Source organism: Anomaloglossus baeobatrachus, chromosome 6 (genome assembly GCF_048569485.1).
Source record: "Anomaloglossus baeobatrachus isolate aAnoBae1 chromosome 6, aAnoBae1.hap1, whole genome shotgun sequence".
Taxonomy (NCBI): domain Eukaryota; kingdom Metazoa; phylum Chordata; class Amphibia; order Anura; family Aromobatidae; genus Anomaloglossus; species Anomaloglossus baeobatrachus.
This window is the reverse complement of record NC_134358.1, coordinates 526797973-526812083: the sequence shown is the minus strand read 5'-3', so window position 1 is coordinate 526812083 and position 14111 is coordinate 526797973. Positions and strand designations below refer to the sequence as shown.

Here is a 14111-nt window from a genome sequence, read left to right as displayed (position 1 = left end):
CATCCCAGGCTGAGGGTTCTGACTTAGACCCCAGCCCCAGACCGACTAAGCGGGCTCGCTTAGAATTTCCCTCGACATCATATTGTTCAGGGTCTCAGCGGGGGGAATCTCTGGTTGATAATGCGGAGACAGCTGATCAGGATTCTGATCCTGAGGGCGCTCTCAATCTTAATACTCCAGACGGGGACGCCATACTGAACGTTCTTATTGCGTCCATCGATCAAATGCTGGATATTTCTCCCTCAGCTCCTCCGGCGGAGGAGTCAGCTTCTCTTACACAGAGTATGTTTCTAGACCACTCTGATTTCAGAGAGGCAGTCCAGAATCATCATGCTTGTCCAGATAAGCGTTTTTCTAAGCGCCTTAAGGATACACGTTATCCTTTTCCCCCTGACGTGGTTAAAGGTTGGACTCAGTGTCCCAAAGTGGATCCTCCAATCTCCAGACTGGCGGCTAGATCCATACTTGCAGTGGACGAGGGGGCCTCGCTCAAGGATGCCACTGACAGGCAGATGGAGCTCTGGTTGAAATCCATCTATGAAGCTATCGGAGCTTCTTTTGCCCCAGCATTCGCAGCTGTATGGGCGCTACAAGCTATCTCAGCAGGTCAAGCACAAATTGAAGCAGCCACATGCACGGCCGCGCCACAAGTGGCATCCATTACCACCCAGACCTCGGCAATTGCGTCTTACGCTATTATTGCTGTCCTGGACTCTGCGAGCCGTACGGCGGTCGCGGCCGCCAATTCGGTGGTACTCCGCAGGGCCTTGTGGCTACGGGAATGGAAGGCAGATTCTGCTTCCAAAAAGCGCTTAACCAGTTTGCCAATTTCTGGCGACAGGCTGTTTGGCGAGCGTCTGGATGAAATCATCAAACAATCCAAGGGAAAGGATACATCCTTACCCCAGTCCAAACAGGACATACCCCAACGGAGGAGAGGGCAGTCGAGGTTTCGGTCCTTTCAGGGCGCGGGCAGGTCCCAATTCTCCTCGTCCAAAAGGTCTCAGATAGTACAAAGGAACTCTGATGCATGGCGGTCTAAGTCACGTCCTTAAAAGGCCACCGGAGGCGCCGCTAACAAAGCGGCTTCCTCATGACTTTCGACCTCCTCTAGTAGCATCCTCGGTCGGTGGCAGGCTTTCCCGCTTTTGCGACACCTGGCTGCCACAAATAAAAGACCGCTGGGTGAGAGACATTCTGTCTCACGGTTACAAGATAGAGTTCACCTCTCGTCCCCCGACTCGATTCTTCAGGTCATCCCCGCCTCACTAGCGAGCCGAGGCTCTTCTGCAGGCGCTGCGCACTCTGAAGGCAGAAGGAGTGGTGATCCCGGTTCCTCTTCAGCAACTGAGCCACGGTTTTTACTCCAACTTGTTTGTGGTCCCAAAGGAGGACGGGTCTTTCCGCCCGGTCCTGGACCTGAAACTGCTCAACAAACATGTAAAAACCAGACGGTTCAGAATGGAATCCCCCCGCTCCGTCATCGCCTCAATGTCCCAAGGAGATTTCCTTGCGTCGATCGATATCAAAGATGCTTATCTCCACGTACCGATTGCTCCAGAGCACCAGCGCTTCTTGCGCTTCGCCATAGGAAATGAACACCTGCAATTCGTGGCACGGCCGTTCGGCCTGGCAACAGCCCCACGGGTTTTTACCAAGGTTATGGCTACTGTAGTAGCGGTCCTCCACTCTCAGGGTCACTCGGTGATCCCGTACTTGGATACTGATCAAGGCACCCTCTTAAGAGGCATGCCAACGCAGCCTCGACGCTTCCCTGGAGACTCTCCAGGGTGTCGGGTGGATCATCAATTTTACAAAGTCAAATCTGACACCGGCCCAATCGCTGACATATCTTGGCATGGAGTTTCATACCCTCTCAGCGATAGTGAAGCTTCCGCTGATCAAGCAGTAGTCACTACAGAAAGGGGTACAATCTCTCCTTCAAGGCCGGTCACACCCCTTGAGGCGCCTCATGCACTTCCTGGGGAAGATGGTGGCAGCAATGGAGGCAGTCCCTTTCGCGCAGTTTCACCTGCGTCCCCTTCAATGAGACATCCTACGCAAATGGGACAGGAAGCCGACGTCCCTCGACAGGACCGTCTCCCTCTCTCAGGCGACCAAAGCTTCCCTTCGGTGGTGGCTTCTTCCCACTTCATTATCGAAGGGGATATCCTTCCTACCCCCATCCTGGGAAGTAGTCACGACAGACGCGAGTCTGTCAGGGTGGGGAGCGTTTTTTTTTTCCACCACAGGGCTCGGGGTACGTGGACCCAGCAAGAGTCCTCGCTTCAGATCAACGTTCTGGACATACGGGCAGTGTATCTTGCCCAGAAAGCGTTCCAGCAGTGGCTGGAGGGCAAGCAGATCGAATTCAGTCGGACAATTCCACAGCGGTGGCATACTTCAACCACCAAGGCGACACACGCAGCCGGCAAGCCTTCCAGGAAGTCCGGCGGATTTTGATGTGGGTGGAAGCCACGGCATCCACCATATCCGCAGTTCACATCCCAGGCGTGGAAAACTGGGAAGCAGATTATTTCAGTTGCCAGGGCATGGACGCAGGGGAATGGTCCCTTCACCCGGACGTGTTTCAGGAGATCTGTTGCTGCTGGGGGGTGCCGGACGTCGACCTCATGGCGTCCCGGCACAACAACAAGGTACCAATGTTCATGGCACGGTCTCAAGATCCCAGAGCTCTGGCGGCAGACGCCTTAGTTCAGGATTGGTCGCAGTTTCAGCTCCCTTATGTGTTTCCTCCGCTGGCACTGTTGCCCAGAGTGTTACGCAAGATCAGGACCGACTGCCGCCGCGCCATCCTCGTCGCTCCAGACTGGCCAAGGTGGTCGTGGTACCCGGATTTGTGGCATCTCACGGTCGGCCGACCGTGGACACTACCAGACCAAACAGACTTGCTATCTCGAGGGCCGTTTTTTCCATCTGAATTCTGCGGCCCTCAACCTGACTGTGTGGCCATTGAGTCCTGGACCCTAGCGTCTTCAGGGTTATCTCAAGACGTCTTTGCCACTATGAGACAGGCTAGGAAACCAACGTCCACCAAGATCTACCACAGGACGTGGAAAATTTTCCTGTCGTGGTGCTCTGCTCAGGGTTTTTTCTCCCTGGCCTTTTGCCTTGCCCACTTTTCTGTCCTTCTTTCAATCTGGACTGGAAAAGGGTTTGTCGCTCGGCTCCCTTAAGGGACAAGTCTCAGCGCTCTCTGTGTTTTTCCAGAAGCGCCTAGCCAGGCTTCCACAGGTACGCACGTTCCTGCAGGGGGTTTGTCACATCGTTCCACCTTACAAGCGGCCGTTAGAACCCTGGGATCTAAACAGGGTTCTGATGGTTCTTCAGAAACCACCATTCGAGCCAATGAGAGATATTTCCCTCTCACAACTTTCGCAGAAAGTGGTTTTTTCTAGTAGCAGTCACTTCTCTTCGGAGAGTGTCTGAGCTAGCAGCATTGTCGTGCAAAGCCCCTTTCCTGGTGTTTCACCAGGACAAGGTGGTTCTACGTCCGGTTCCGGATTTTCTCCCTAAGGTGGTATCCTCCTTTCATCTCAATCAGGATATCTCCTTACCTTCTTTTTATCCTCATCCAGTTCACCAATGTGAAAAGGATTTGCACTTGTTAGATTTGGTGAGAGCACTCAGACTCTACATTTCTCGTACGGCGCCCTTGCGCCGCTCGGATGCACTCTTTGTCCTTGTCGCTGGCCAGCGTAAAGGGTCACAGGTTTCCAAATCAACCCTGGCTCGGTGGATCAAGGAGCCAATTATCGAAGCTTACCGTTCGGCTGGGCTTCCGGTTCCATCAGGGCTGAGGGCCCATTCTACCAGAGCCGTGGGCGCGTCCTGGGCTTTGAGGCACCAGGCTGTGGCTCAGCAGGTGTGTCAGGCGGCTACCTGGTCGAGCCTGCACACTTTCACGAAACACTATCAGGTGCATACCTATGCTTCGGCGGATGCCAGCCTAGGTAGACGAGTCCTTCAGGCGGCGGTTGCCCACCTGTAGGAAAGGGCCGTTTTACGGCTCTCTTACGAGGTATTATTTTACCCACCCAGGGACTGCTTTTGGACGTCCCAATTGTCTGGGTCTCCCAATAGAGCGACAAAGAAGAAGGGAATTTTCTTTACTTACCGTAAATTCCTTTTCTTCTAGCTCTAATTGGGAGACCCAGCACCCGCCCCTGTTTTTTTGTGTACACATGTTGTTCATGTTGAATGGTTTCAGTTCTCCGATATTCCTTCGGATTGAAGTTACTTTAAACCAGTTTATAATTCTTTTTCCTCCTTCTTGCTTTTGCACCAAAACTGAGGAGCCCGTGGGAGCACGGGGGGTGTATAGGCAGAAGGGGAGGGGCTTAACACTTTTAAGTGTAGTACTTTGTGCGGCCTCCGGAGGCATAGCCTATACACCCAATTGTCTGGGTCTCCCAATTAGAGCTAGAAGAAAAGGAATTTACGGTAAGTAAACAAAATTCCCTTCTTTGTGGCTTCGAGAGTGGAAGGCAGATTCTTCTTCCAAGAAGTTTCTTGCTGAGCTCCCTTTTGCTGGTTCAAGGTTGTTTGGTGAACAGCTGAATGAAATTATTAAGGAAGCTACTGGCGGGAAGAGTACTTCCATGCCACAAACCAAGACCAGGAAACCCGCCCAGGGTAGGAATCAATCGAGGTTTCGTTCCTTTTGTTCCTCCAACTGGTCATACTCTAAGCCTTCCGCCTCGTCCGCTAACTCAGCTAAGGATCAGAAATCCAACTGGCGCACAAAAGCGCGTCCGCAGAAGTCCGCAGGAGGTTCTGCCACTAAGGCAGCCTCCTCATGACTTTCGGCCCGCTCCAGCCACGTCCTCAGTCGGTGGCAGGCTCTCCCACTTTGGCGACGCTTGGTTAAAGCAAGTCTCCGATCAGTGGGTGAGAGACATCATATCTCATGGCTACAGGATAGAATTCTCTTCCAGCCCTCCAAACAGATTTTTTTTCTCTCAACTTCCCCCTGCTCCAAGGCCGCCGCCTTCTCACAGGTCGTGGCATCCTTGCAGGCAAACGGTGTGTTTGTACCAGTTCCTGCTCGAGAACGGTTCAGAGGTTTTTACTCAAACCTCTTCCTAGTTCCAAAAAAGGACTGTACCTTCCGGCCCATCCTGGATCTCAAGCTTCTCAACAAGCATGTCCGGGTGCGGCATTTTCGCATGGAGTCTCTGCGATCAGTCATTGCCTCTATGACCCAAGGGGATTTCCTGGCGTCCTTCGACATCAGAGATGCCTATCTACATGTGCCAATCGCAGTGTCACACCAGCGTTGGCTACGTTTTGCGATAGGAGAGGATCATTTCCAATTCGTGGCTCTCCCCTTCGGGTTAGCCACGGCCCCTCGGGTATTCACCAAGGTCATGGCGGCAGTGATTGCGGTCCTGCACCTCCAGGGGTCGGCAGTGCTTCCTTATCTGGACAACCTTCTGGTCAAGGCTCCATCCAGCGCAGACTGTCAGCGGAGTGTCTCGCTCACTCTCGCCACTCTAGCCCAATTCGGGTGGCTTGTCAATCTTCCCAAGTCCACCCTGACTCCGACCCAGAGTCTCGCGTACCTAGGGATGCAGTTCGAGACTTTGCCGGCACTTGTAAAGTTGCCCTTAGTCAAACAGCAGTCTCTTCGGCTAGCGGTGCGCTCTCTGCTGCGGCCCCGCCGTTATACCCTCAGGCGCCTGATGCAGGTGCTGGGTCAAATGGTGGCGTCCATGGAGGCGGTTCCCTTTGCCCAGTTCCATCTGCGCCCCCTGCAGCTGGACATTCTCCGCTGTTGGGGCAAGCGGCCTTCCTCCTTACACAGGTTAGTGGCTCTGTCGCCTCAGACCAGGGGCTCCCTTCAGTGGTGGCTTCGGCCCCTGTCTGTCTCAGGGACTCTCCTTTCTGGCCCCGTCCTGGGTGATCCTCACCACGGATGCCAGTCTATCCGGCTGGGGAGCGGTATGTCTCCACCACCGAGCACAGGGCACTTGGACTCCGTCCGAGTCAGCCCTCTCGATCAATGTGCTAGAAACCAGAGCTGTGCTTCTGGCTCTCCTAGCCTTTCACCACCTTTTGGCGGGCAAGCACATCCGAGTCCAGTCAGGCAACGCGACAGCGGTTGCCTACATCAATCACCAAGGCGGGACACGCAGCCGCCTGGCAATGTTGGAGGTTCAACGCATCCTTCAATGGACGGAGGACTCCAGGTCCACCATATCCGCAGTCCACATCCCAGGCGTGGAAAACTGGGAAGCAGATTATCTCAGCCGTCAAACCGTGGACAGTGGCGAGTGGTCCCTGCATCCGGCAGTGTTTCAGTCAATCTGCCGCAAGTGGGGCACTCCGGAAGTCGATCTAATGGCATCCCGGCACAACAACAAGGTTCCGGTTTACGTGCCTCGCTCCCACGATCCCCAGGCCCTTGCAGCGGACGCTCTGGTTCAAGATTGGTCCCAGTTTCGTCTGTCCTACGTGTTTCCCCCTCTAGCTCTCTTGCCCAGAGTTCTGCGCAAGATCAGAATGGAGGGCTGTCGGGTCATCCTCATTGCACCGGACTGGCCCAGGCGAGCTTGGTACCCAGAGCTGCTCCATCTGTCCGAACAGGTGCCGTGGCATCTTCCGGACCGTCCAAATTTTCTCTCACAAGGTCCGTTTTTCCGCCAGAATTCTGCGGCTCTCAGATTGACGGCGTGGCTCTTGAGTCCTGGATCTTGACGACTTCTGGTATCCCTCCTGAAGTCATCTCCACTATGACTCGGTCTCGGAAGTCTTCCTCGGCAAAAATCTATCACAGGACTTGGAGAATTTTCCTCTCCTGGTGTCGCTCTTCCGGCCATGCTCCTTGGCCTTTTTCCTTGCCGACCCTTCTGTCCTTTCTACAGTCCGGTCTGCAGCTAGGACTATCCCTCAATTCCCTCAAGGGACAAGTCTCGGCTCTGTCAGTGCTGTTCCAGCGGCGTCTCGCCCGGCTGGCTCAGGTCCGCACCTTCATGCAGGGTGCGTCTCACATCATTCCGCCTTACCGGCGGCCCTTGGATCCCTGGGACCTCAATCTGGTCCTCACGGCCTTGCAGAAACCCCCCTTTGAGCCTCTTAGGGAGGTTTCTTTGTCTCGTCTTTCACAGAAAGTGGTCTTTCTAGTGGCCATAACTTCCCTCAGGAGAGTCTCTGATTTGGCTGCGCTCTCTTCGGAGCCACCTTTTTTGGTTTTTCAGCAAGACAAGGTGGTTCTCCGTCCGACTCCGGATTTTCTCCCTAAGGTGGTTTCTCCTTTCCACCTTAACCAGGACATTTCCCTGCCTTCCTTTTGTCCGGCTCCTGTTCATCGCTTTGAAAAAGCGTTGCATACTCTAGATCTGGTGCGGGCGCTCCGGATCTATGTGTCTCGCACCGCTGTTCTTAGGCGGTGCACCTCTCTTTTTGTGCTAACGACAGGTCGGCGTAAGGGCCTCTCGGCTTCTAAGCCGACCTTAGCTCGCTGGATTAGGTCGGCCATATCCGATGCCTACCAGTGTACTCAGGTGCCTCCCCCGCCGGGGATCAAGGCACACTCGACCAGAGCTGTCGGTGCCTCTTGGGCTTTCAGGCACCAGGCTACGGCTCAGCAGGTCTGTCAGGCCGCCACTTGGACTAGCCTGCGTATCTTTCTTCATCGTTCCTTATGGGAGACCCAGACCATGGGTGTATAGCTTCTGCCTCCGGAGGACACACAAAGTACTACACTCAAACGTGTAGCTCCTCCCTCCTAGCATATACACCCCCTGGTAGCCAGTCCTAGCCAGTTTCAATGCCTGAGGCCTAGTTTCGGTTTCACTGCCCCTGCATGTCAGTCATGCAGAGGGACAGTGCGGCTCCGCCCAGCGGCTGTTCAGCACAGGGAACGGACACTCCTCACTGAGGAAAGATTCCCTCCCCTGTATACCTCATTTGCCCGCTCTCAGAGTAGGCCCCGCCCCCTCTCCTCGCTCCGGTCGCCATTTTCTCAGCGTTCTCAATGTCTGCATAGGCACAGAGATACCACATTGTGACAAATGGGGGCCTGGACTGGGGGACTGGAGGGCACAGAAATGTAGGTTAAACGGTCTGGCAAGCCACAACCTCCGGTTGTGCAGCTGCTTATATTCTCTGTTTATATACTCTGCTGGGGGTCATTCTGGACAGAGCCCCCACTTCTGCAGCATGTCTCACATCAGAGCAAGGCTGCAAGGCTGTTCTTAATATGCACTGCATGTAGACTCGTACTGCCTGTACCGAGCACATAAACACAGTGGTCCCTCAGCCTGGAGGCTCATCAGTGGTCCCTCCAGCTGCTCCGGCTCCGGTGGTGCGGAGCATGCATTAGCCCCCTTCTCAGGGCGCTTCTGCTGCTACAGCTCGCTCAGCAAAGCTTACAGAGGACTCTTCATCTGGTCTCAGACCCCGTCCTCCTAAAATGGAGACGCAGGGTCCCCTGTCCTTCCCGATTCACGAGCTGACTCACTGGACGAGGAGGATGTCTTTACTAGGGGCTCGGACGCTACTTCATGTACCATTGATCTGTCCGAAGGTGATGCAGATGCTAATGATTTGATTGCGTCCATTATATTTGTACTGGACCTCAATCCGCCTGTATCAGGGGAGCATCCCCCTCTGGCAGAAAGGCATCAGTATACCTTAAAGAGAACAAGGAGTGTGTTCCTTAACCACTCCAGTTTTCAGCCCACTGTGACCAAGCCCAGAGCCTGTCCTGACAGACGCTCCCAAAGCGTGGTTCTGATGACGGTTTCCCCCTTCCACCAGAGGTGGTCAAGGAGTGGGCTCATTCACCAAGGGTGGTCCCTCCGGTGTCTAGACTTTCAGCCCGGATAGTTGTATCAGTGGCTGACGACACCTCTCTAAGGATCCCACTGTACATTAATTCTGTACTGGACCTCAATCCGCCAGTATCAGAGGAGCAACCCTCTCTGGCAAAAAGGCACCAGTTTACCTTGCCTAAGAGAACAAGGAGTGTGTTCCTTAACCACTTCAGTTTTCAGGCCACTGTGACCAAGCCCAGGGTCTGCTCTGACAAACGCTTCCCAAAGCGTGGTTCTGATGACAGTTTTCCCTTTCCACCAGAGGTGGTCAAGGAGTGGGCTCATTCACCAAAGGTGATCCCTCCGGTGTTTAGACTCTCAGCCCGGACCGTTGCATCAGTGGCTGATGGCTCCTCACTTAAGGTTTTGCTGTCCGCCAGGTTGTCCTTCTGGCCAAATCTGTATGGAGGCGGCAGGGGCCTCGTTCTCCCCAGCTTTTGCAGCAGTGCGGGCTTTCAAAGCCATCTCTGCTTCTCTAGAGGAGATGCATTCCCTCACAGGGACTCTATGCCCGAAATGGTTGCCTTAACTTCCAGACTTCAGTCTTTTCATCCTATGCCATGTCTGCCATGCTGGAGACTCTCACCGCACTGCGGTGGCCTCGGCTAATTTCCTCGCTATCCGCAGGCTCCTGTGGCTTCGGAAGTGGAAAGCAGATGCTTCTAAAGAAGTTCCTTGCTGGGCTCCCTTTTGCTGGGACCAGACTATTCGGGAACAACTGGATGAAATTATTAAGGAAGCTCTTGGCGGGAAGAGTTCTTCCATGCCACAAACCTAAACCAGGAAACCTGTCCAGGGCAGGAATCAGTCGAGGTTTCGTTCCTCCATCTGATCGTTCTCTAAGCCCTCGGCCTCGTCCACTAGCTCAGCCAAGGATCGTAAACCCAAATGGCGCACGAAGCCGCGTCCTCAGAAGACCGCAGGAGATGCTGCCACTAAGTCAGCCTCCTCCTGGCTATCTGGCCGCGCCAGCAACGTCCTTGGTCGGTGGCAGGCTCTCCCACTTTGGCGACGTATGGTTTTAACACGTCTCCGATCAGTGGGTGCGGGATACCATCTCCCACGGCTACAGGATAGAATTCTATCCAGCCCGCCAAACAGATTTTTTCTGTCAACTCCCCCCTGCTCCAAGGCCGCCGCCTTCTCACAGGCCGTGGCATTCTTGCAGGCCAATGGAGTAATTGTACCGGTTCCCGACTGGGAACGGTTCTGAGATTTCTGCTTAAATCTATTCCTAGTCCCCGAAGAGGGCGGTGCCTTCCGACCTGGATCTCAAGCTTCTCCAGCATGTTCAGGTGCGGCATTTTCGCATGGAGTCTCTGCGATCAATCAATGACCCAAGGAGATTCCCTAGCATCCATCGACATCAGAGATGCCTATCTGCATGTGCCAATCGCAGTTTCACACCAGCGTTGGCTACGTTTTGCAATCGGAGTGGAACATTTCCAATTCGTGGCTCTTCCCTTGGGGTTAGCCACGGCCCCTCGAGTATTCTCAAGGTCGGGGCAGCTGTGTTTGCGGTCCTGCACCTCTAGGGGTTGGCAGTGATCCTTTTGTCCTGGACGGCCTTCTAGTCTGGGCTTCATCCAGTGCAGACTGTTAGCGGAGTGCCTCGCTCACTCTCGCCACTCTAACCAATTCGGGTGGCTTGTCATTCTGTCCAAGTCCACTCTGACTTCGACCCAGAAGTTCACGTACCCAGGGACGCAATTCGAGACTTTGTCGGCACTTGTGAAGCTGCCCTTAGTCAAGCAGCAGTCCCTCCGCTGGCGGTCGACGTCGTTCCATCAGGCACCTAATACAGGTGCTGGATCAGATGGTGGCGTCAATGGAAGCGATTCCCTTGCCCAGTTCCATCTGCGTCCTCTGCGGCTGGATATTTTCCGCTGTTGGAACAAGCGGACTTCCTCCTTCCACGGGGTGGTGGCTTCGCCACAGACCAGGGGCTCGTTTTCAGTGGTGGCTTCGGCCCCTCTGTCTCAGGGACGCTCGTTCCTGGCCCCGTCCCGGGTGATCCTCACCAGGATGCTAGTCTTTCCGGCTGGGGAGCAGTATATCTCCACCATGGAGCGCAGGGCACTTGGACTCTGTCCGAATCAGCCCTCTGGATCAATGTGCTGGAAATCAGAGCTCTGTTTCTAGCTCTCTAAGCTTTTCACCATCTGTGGGCGGCCAGGCACATTCGAGTCCATTCAGACAACGCTACAGCGTTTGCCTACATCAACCTCCAGGGCGGGACACTCAGCCGCCTGGCAATGTTGGAGGTTCAACGCATTCTTCAGTGGACGGAGGACTCCTAGTCCACCATATCCGCAGCCCACATCCCAGACGTGGAAAACTGGGAGGCAGATTATCTCAGCCGTCAAACCGTGGCTCCACGATCCTCAGGTTTTTGCGGCAGACGCACTGGTTCAAGTTTGGTCCCAGCTTTGTCTATCTTACGTGTTTCACCCTCTAGCTCTTGCCCAGAGTCCTGCGCAAGATCAGAAAGGAGGGCCGTCGGGTCATTCTCATTACTCCAGACTGACCCAGGCAAGCTTGGTACCCTGACCTGCTCCGTCTGTCCGTAGAGGTGCCATGGCATCTCCCGGACTGTCCAGACCTTCCCTCATGAGGTCCGTCTTTCCGCCAGAATCCTGCGGCTCTCAGATTGACGGCGTGGCTTTTGAGTCCTGGATCTTGACGACTTCTGGTATCCCTCCTGAAGTCATCTCCACTATGACTCGAGCTCGGAAGTATCCTTTGGCCTTTTGGCCTTGCCGACCCTCCTGTCCCTTCTACAGTCCGGTCTGCAGCTAGGACTATCCCTATTCCCTTAAGGGACAGGTCTCGGCTCTGTCAGTGTTGTGCCAGCGGCGTATCGCCCGGCTGGCTCAGGTGCGCTCCTTCATGCAGGGCGCATCTCACATCATTCCGCCTTACCGGCGGCCTTTGGAGCCCTGGGACCTTAATCTGGTCCTCACGGCTTCCGGAAACCCCCCTTTGAGCCTCTTAGGGAGGTTTCTTTGTTTCGTTTTTCACAGAAAGTGGTCTTTCTAGTGGCCATAACTTCCCTCAAGAGAGTCTCTGATTTGGCTGCACTCTCTTCGGAGTCACCCCTTTTTTGGTTTTTCATCAAGACAAGGTGGTTCTCCGTCCGACTCCGGACTTTCTCCCTAAGGTGGTTGCTGCTTCCACCTTAACCGGGGCATTTTCCCTGCCTTCCTTTTGTCCGGCTCCTGTTCATCGCTTTGAAAAGGCGTTGCATACTCTGGATCTGGTGCGGGCGCTCCGGATCTATGTGTCTCGCACCGCTGTTCTTAGGCGGTGCACCTCTCTTTTGTGCTGACCACTGGTCAGCGTAAGGGCCTCTCGGCATCTAAGCCGACCCTGGCTCGTTGGATTAGGTCGGCCATTTCCGATACCAGTGTACTCAAGTGCCTCTCCCGCCGGGGATCAAGGCACACTTGACCAGAGCTGTCGGTGCCTCTTAGGCTTTCAGGCCCAGGCTACGGCTCAGCAGGTCTGTCAGACTGCCACTTGGATTAGTCTGCATACCTTTTCGAAGCACTACCAAGTGCATGCTCATGCTTCGGCAGATGCGAGCTTGGGCAGACGCATCCTTCAGGCGGCTGTCGCCCATTTGTGAAGTAAGGTTTCGCCTACTTCTCAGTTTTTCTGTTTATTCCCACCCATGGACTGCTTTGGAACGTCCCATGGTCTGGGTCTCCCATAAGGAACGATGAAGAAAAAGAGAATTTTGTTACTTACCGTAAATTCTTTTTCTTATAGTTCCGACATGAGAGACCCAGCACCCTCCCTGTTGCCTGTTGGCAGGTTGCTTGTTCCGTGTGTTTTCACCGGCTGTTGTTGTTGTAGACAGAGGTTCCGGTTGTTCCGGGTTTTGCTCTGTCTCTACTTGTGGGTGGATGTCCTCCTTCAGCTTTTGCACTAAACTGGCTAGGACTGGCTACCAGGGGGTGTATATGCTAGGAGGGAGGAGCTACACGTTTGAGTGTAGTACTTTGTGTGTCCTCCGGAGGCAGAAGCTATACACCCATGGTCTGGGTCTCCCATGTCGGAACTATAAGAAAAAGAATTTACGGTAAGTAACAAAATTCTCTTTTTTTCAAAGCACTACCAAGTGCATGCTCATGCTTCGGCAGATGCGATCTTGGGCAGACGCATCCTTCAGGCGGCTGTCGCCCATTTGTGAAGTTGGGCTCCGCCTACTTCTCAGTTTCTGTTTATTCCCACCCATGGACAGCTTTGAGACGTCCCAATGTCTGAGTCTCCCATAGGAACGATAAAGAAAGAGAATTTTGTTTACTTACCGTAAATTCCTTTTCTTATAGTTCCGTATTGGGAGACCCAGCTCCCTCCCTGTTGCCTGTTGGCAATTTTCTTGTTCCGTGTGTTATCACCGGCTGTTGTCGTGGACAGTCTCCGGTTGTTCCGGTTCTACTTGTGGGTGGCTATTCTCCTTCAGCTTTTGCACTAAACTGGCTAGATCTGGTTCTCCAGGGGGTGTATAAGCTCAGAGGGAGGAGCTACACTTTTAAGTGTAGTACTTTGTGTGTCCTCCGGAGGCAGAAGCTAAACACCTATGGTCTGGGTCTCCCAATACGGAACTATAAGAAAAAGAATTTACGGTAAGTAAAAAAAAAATCTTTTTTTTTTTCTCTTTTTTTTTTTTTCCTTGTTGGCGTAAACAAATGTTGTCACACAGATACAAAGAATGAAAATACCACCATGATTTTGGCAGGTCTGAAGCATCGTATGTGTGAAAACGACAACTTTTCATAACTTTCATAAGAGATATCTCATACCGTCCCTTCAATAAAAAAATAAATAAAACAATACAAATGTGTAGCTAAAATACTAAGTCCTAAATGTGCTTAGTTATTTAATGGTTAATCTAAGTGTTTTATTGCATATTTTGAGTAAGAAAATGTGTTTAGTTTTTACTTCATTTTTTTTTTTTAATTTATTTATGTTTTTTTATATAGGGATTCTTGATGAGAGATCGGGTCCCAGACGTTGAAAACCTGGAGAAGATAGTTAAAAATAAGAATGTTCCAGAAGGACAACAGGATGCTTTTAAGAATGGGTTTGCAGAAGGTTTCCTGAAAGCGCAAGCTCTCACCCAGAGGACCACTGGTATGGAAATGACAGGCGTTTATAGTGGTATTCCGGGTTCAGTGAATTTTCACCTATCCACAAGATGGATAATAACTGTTAGATCAGTGGGAGTCTGACCATTAGGCCGCCAATAAAAACCAAAAGGGGGCT

At 53.1% G+C, this 14111-nt stretch overlaps 1 protein-coding gene across 1 annotated transcript in view; it reads left to right on the top strand.

Moving 5' to 3' along the window:
- Nucleotides 1-14111, top strand: part of YME1L1 (YME1 like 1 ATPase) — a 171705-nt gene that overhangs the window by 42776 nt on the left and 114818 nt on the right. Inside the window, exon 6 of the mRNA XM_075315530.1 lies at nt 13829-13979. Within this exon, the coding sequence (XP_075171645.1) occupies nt 13829-13979 (151 nt within the window). The remainder of the gene's footprint in view (nt 1-13828; nt 13980-14111) is intronic.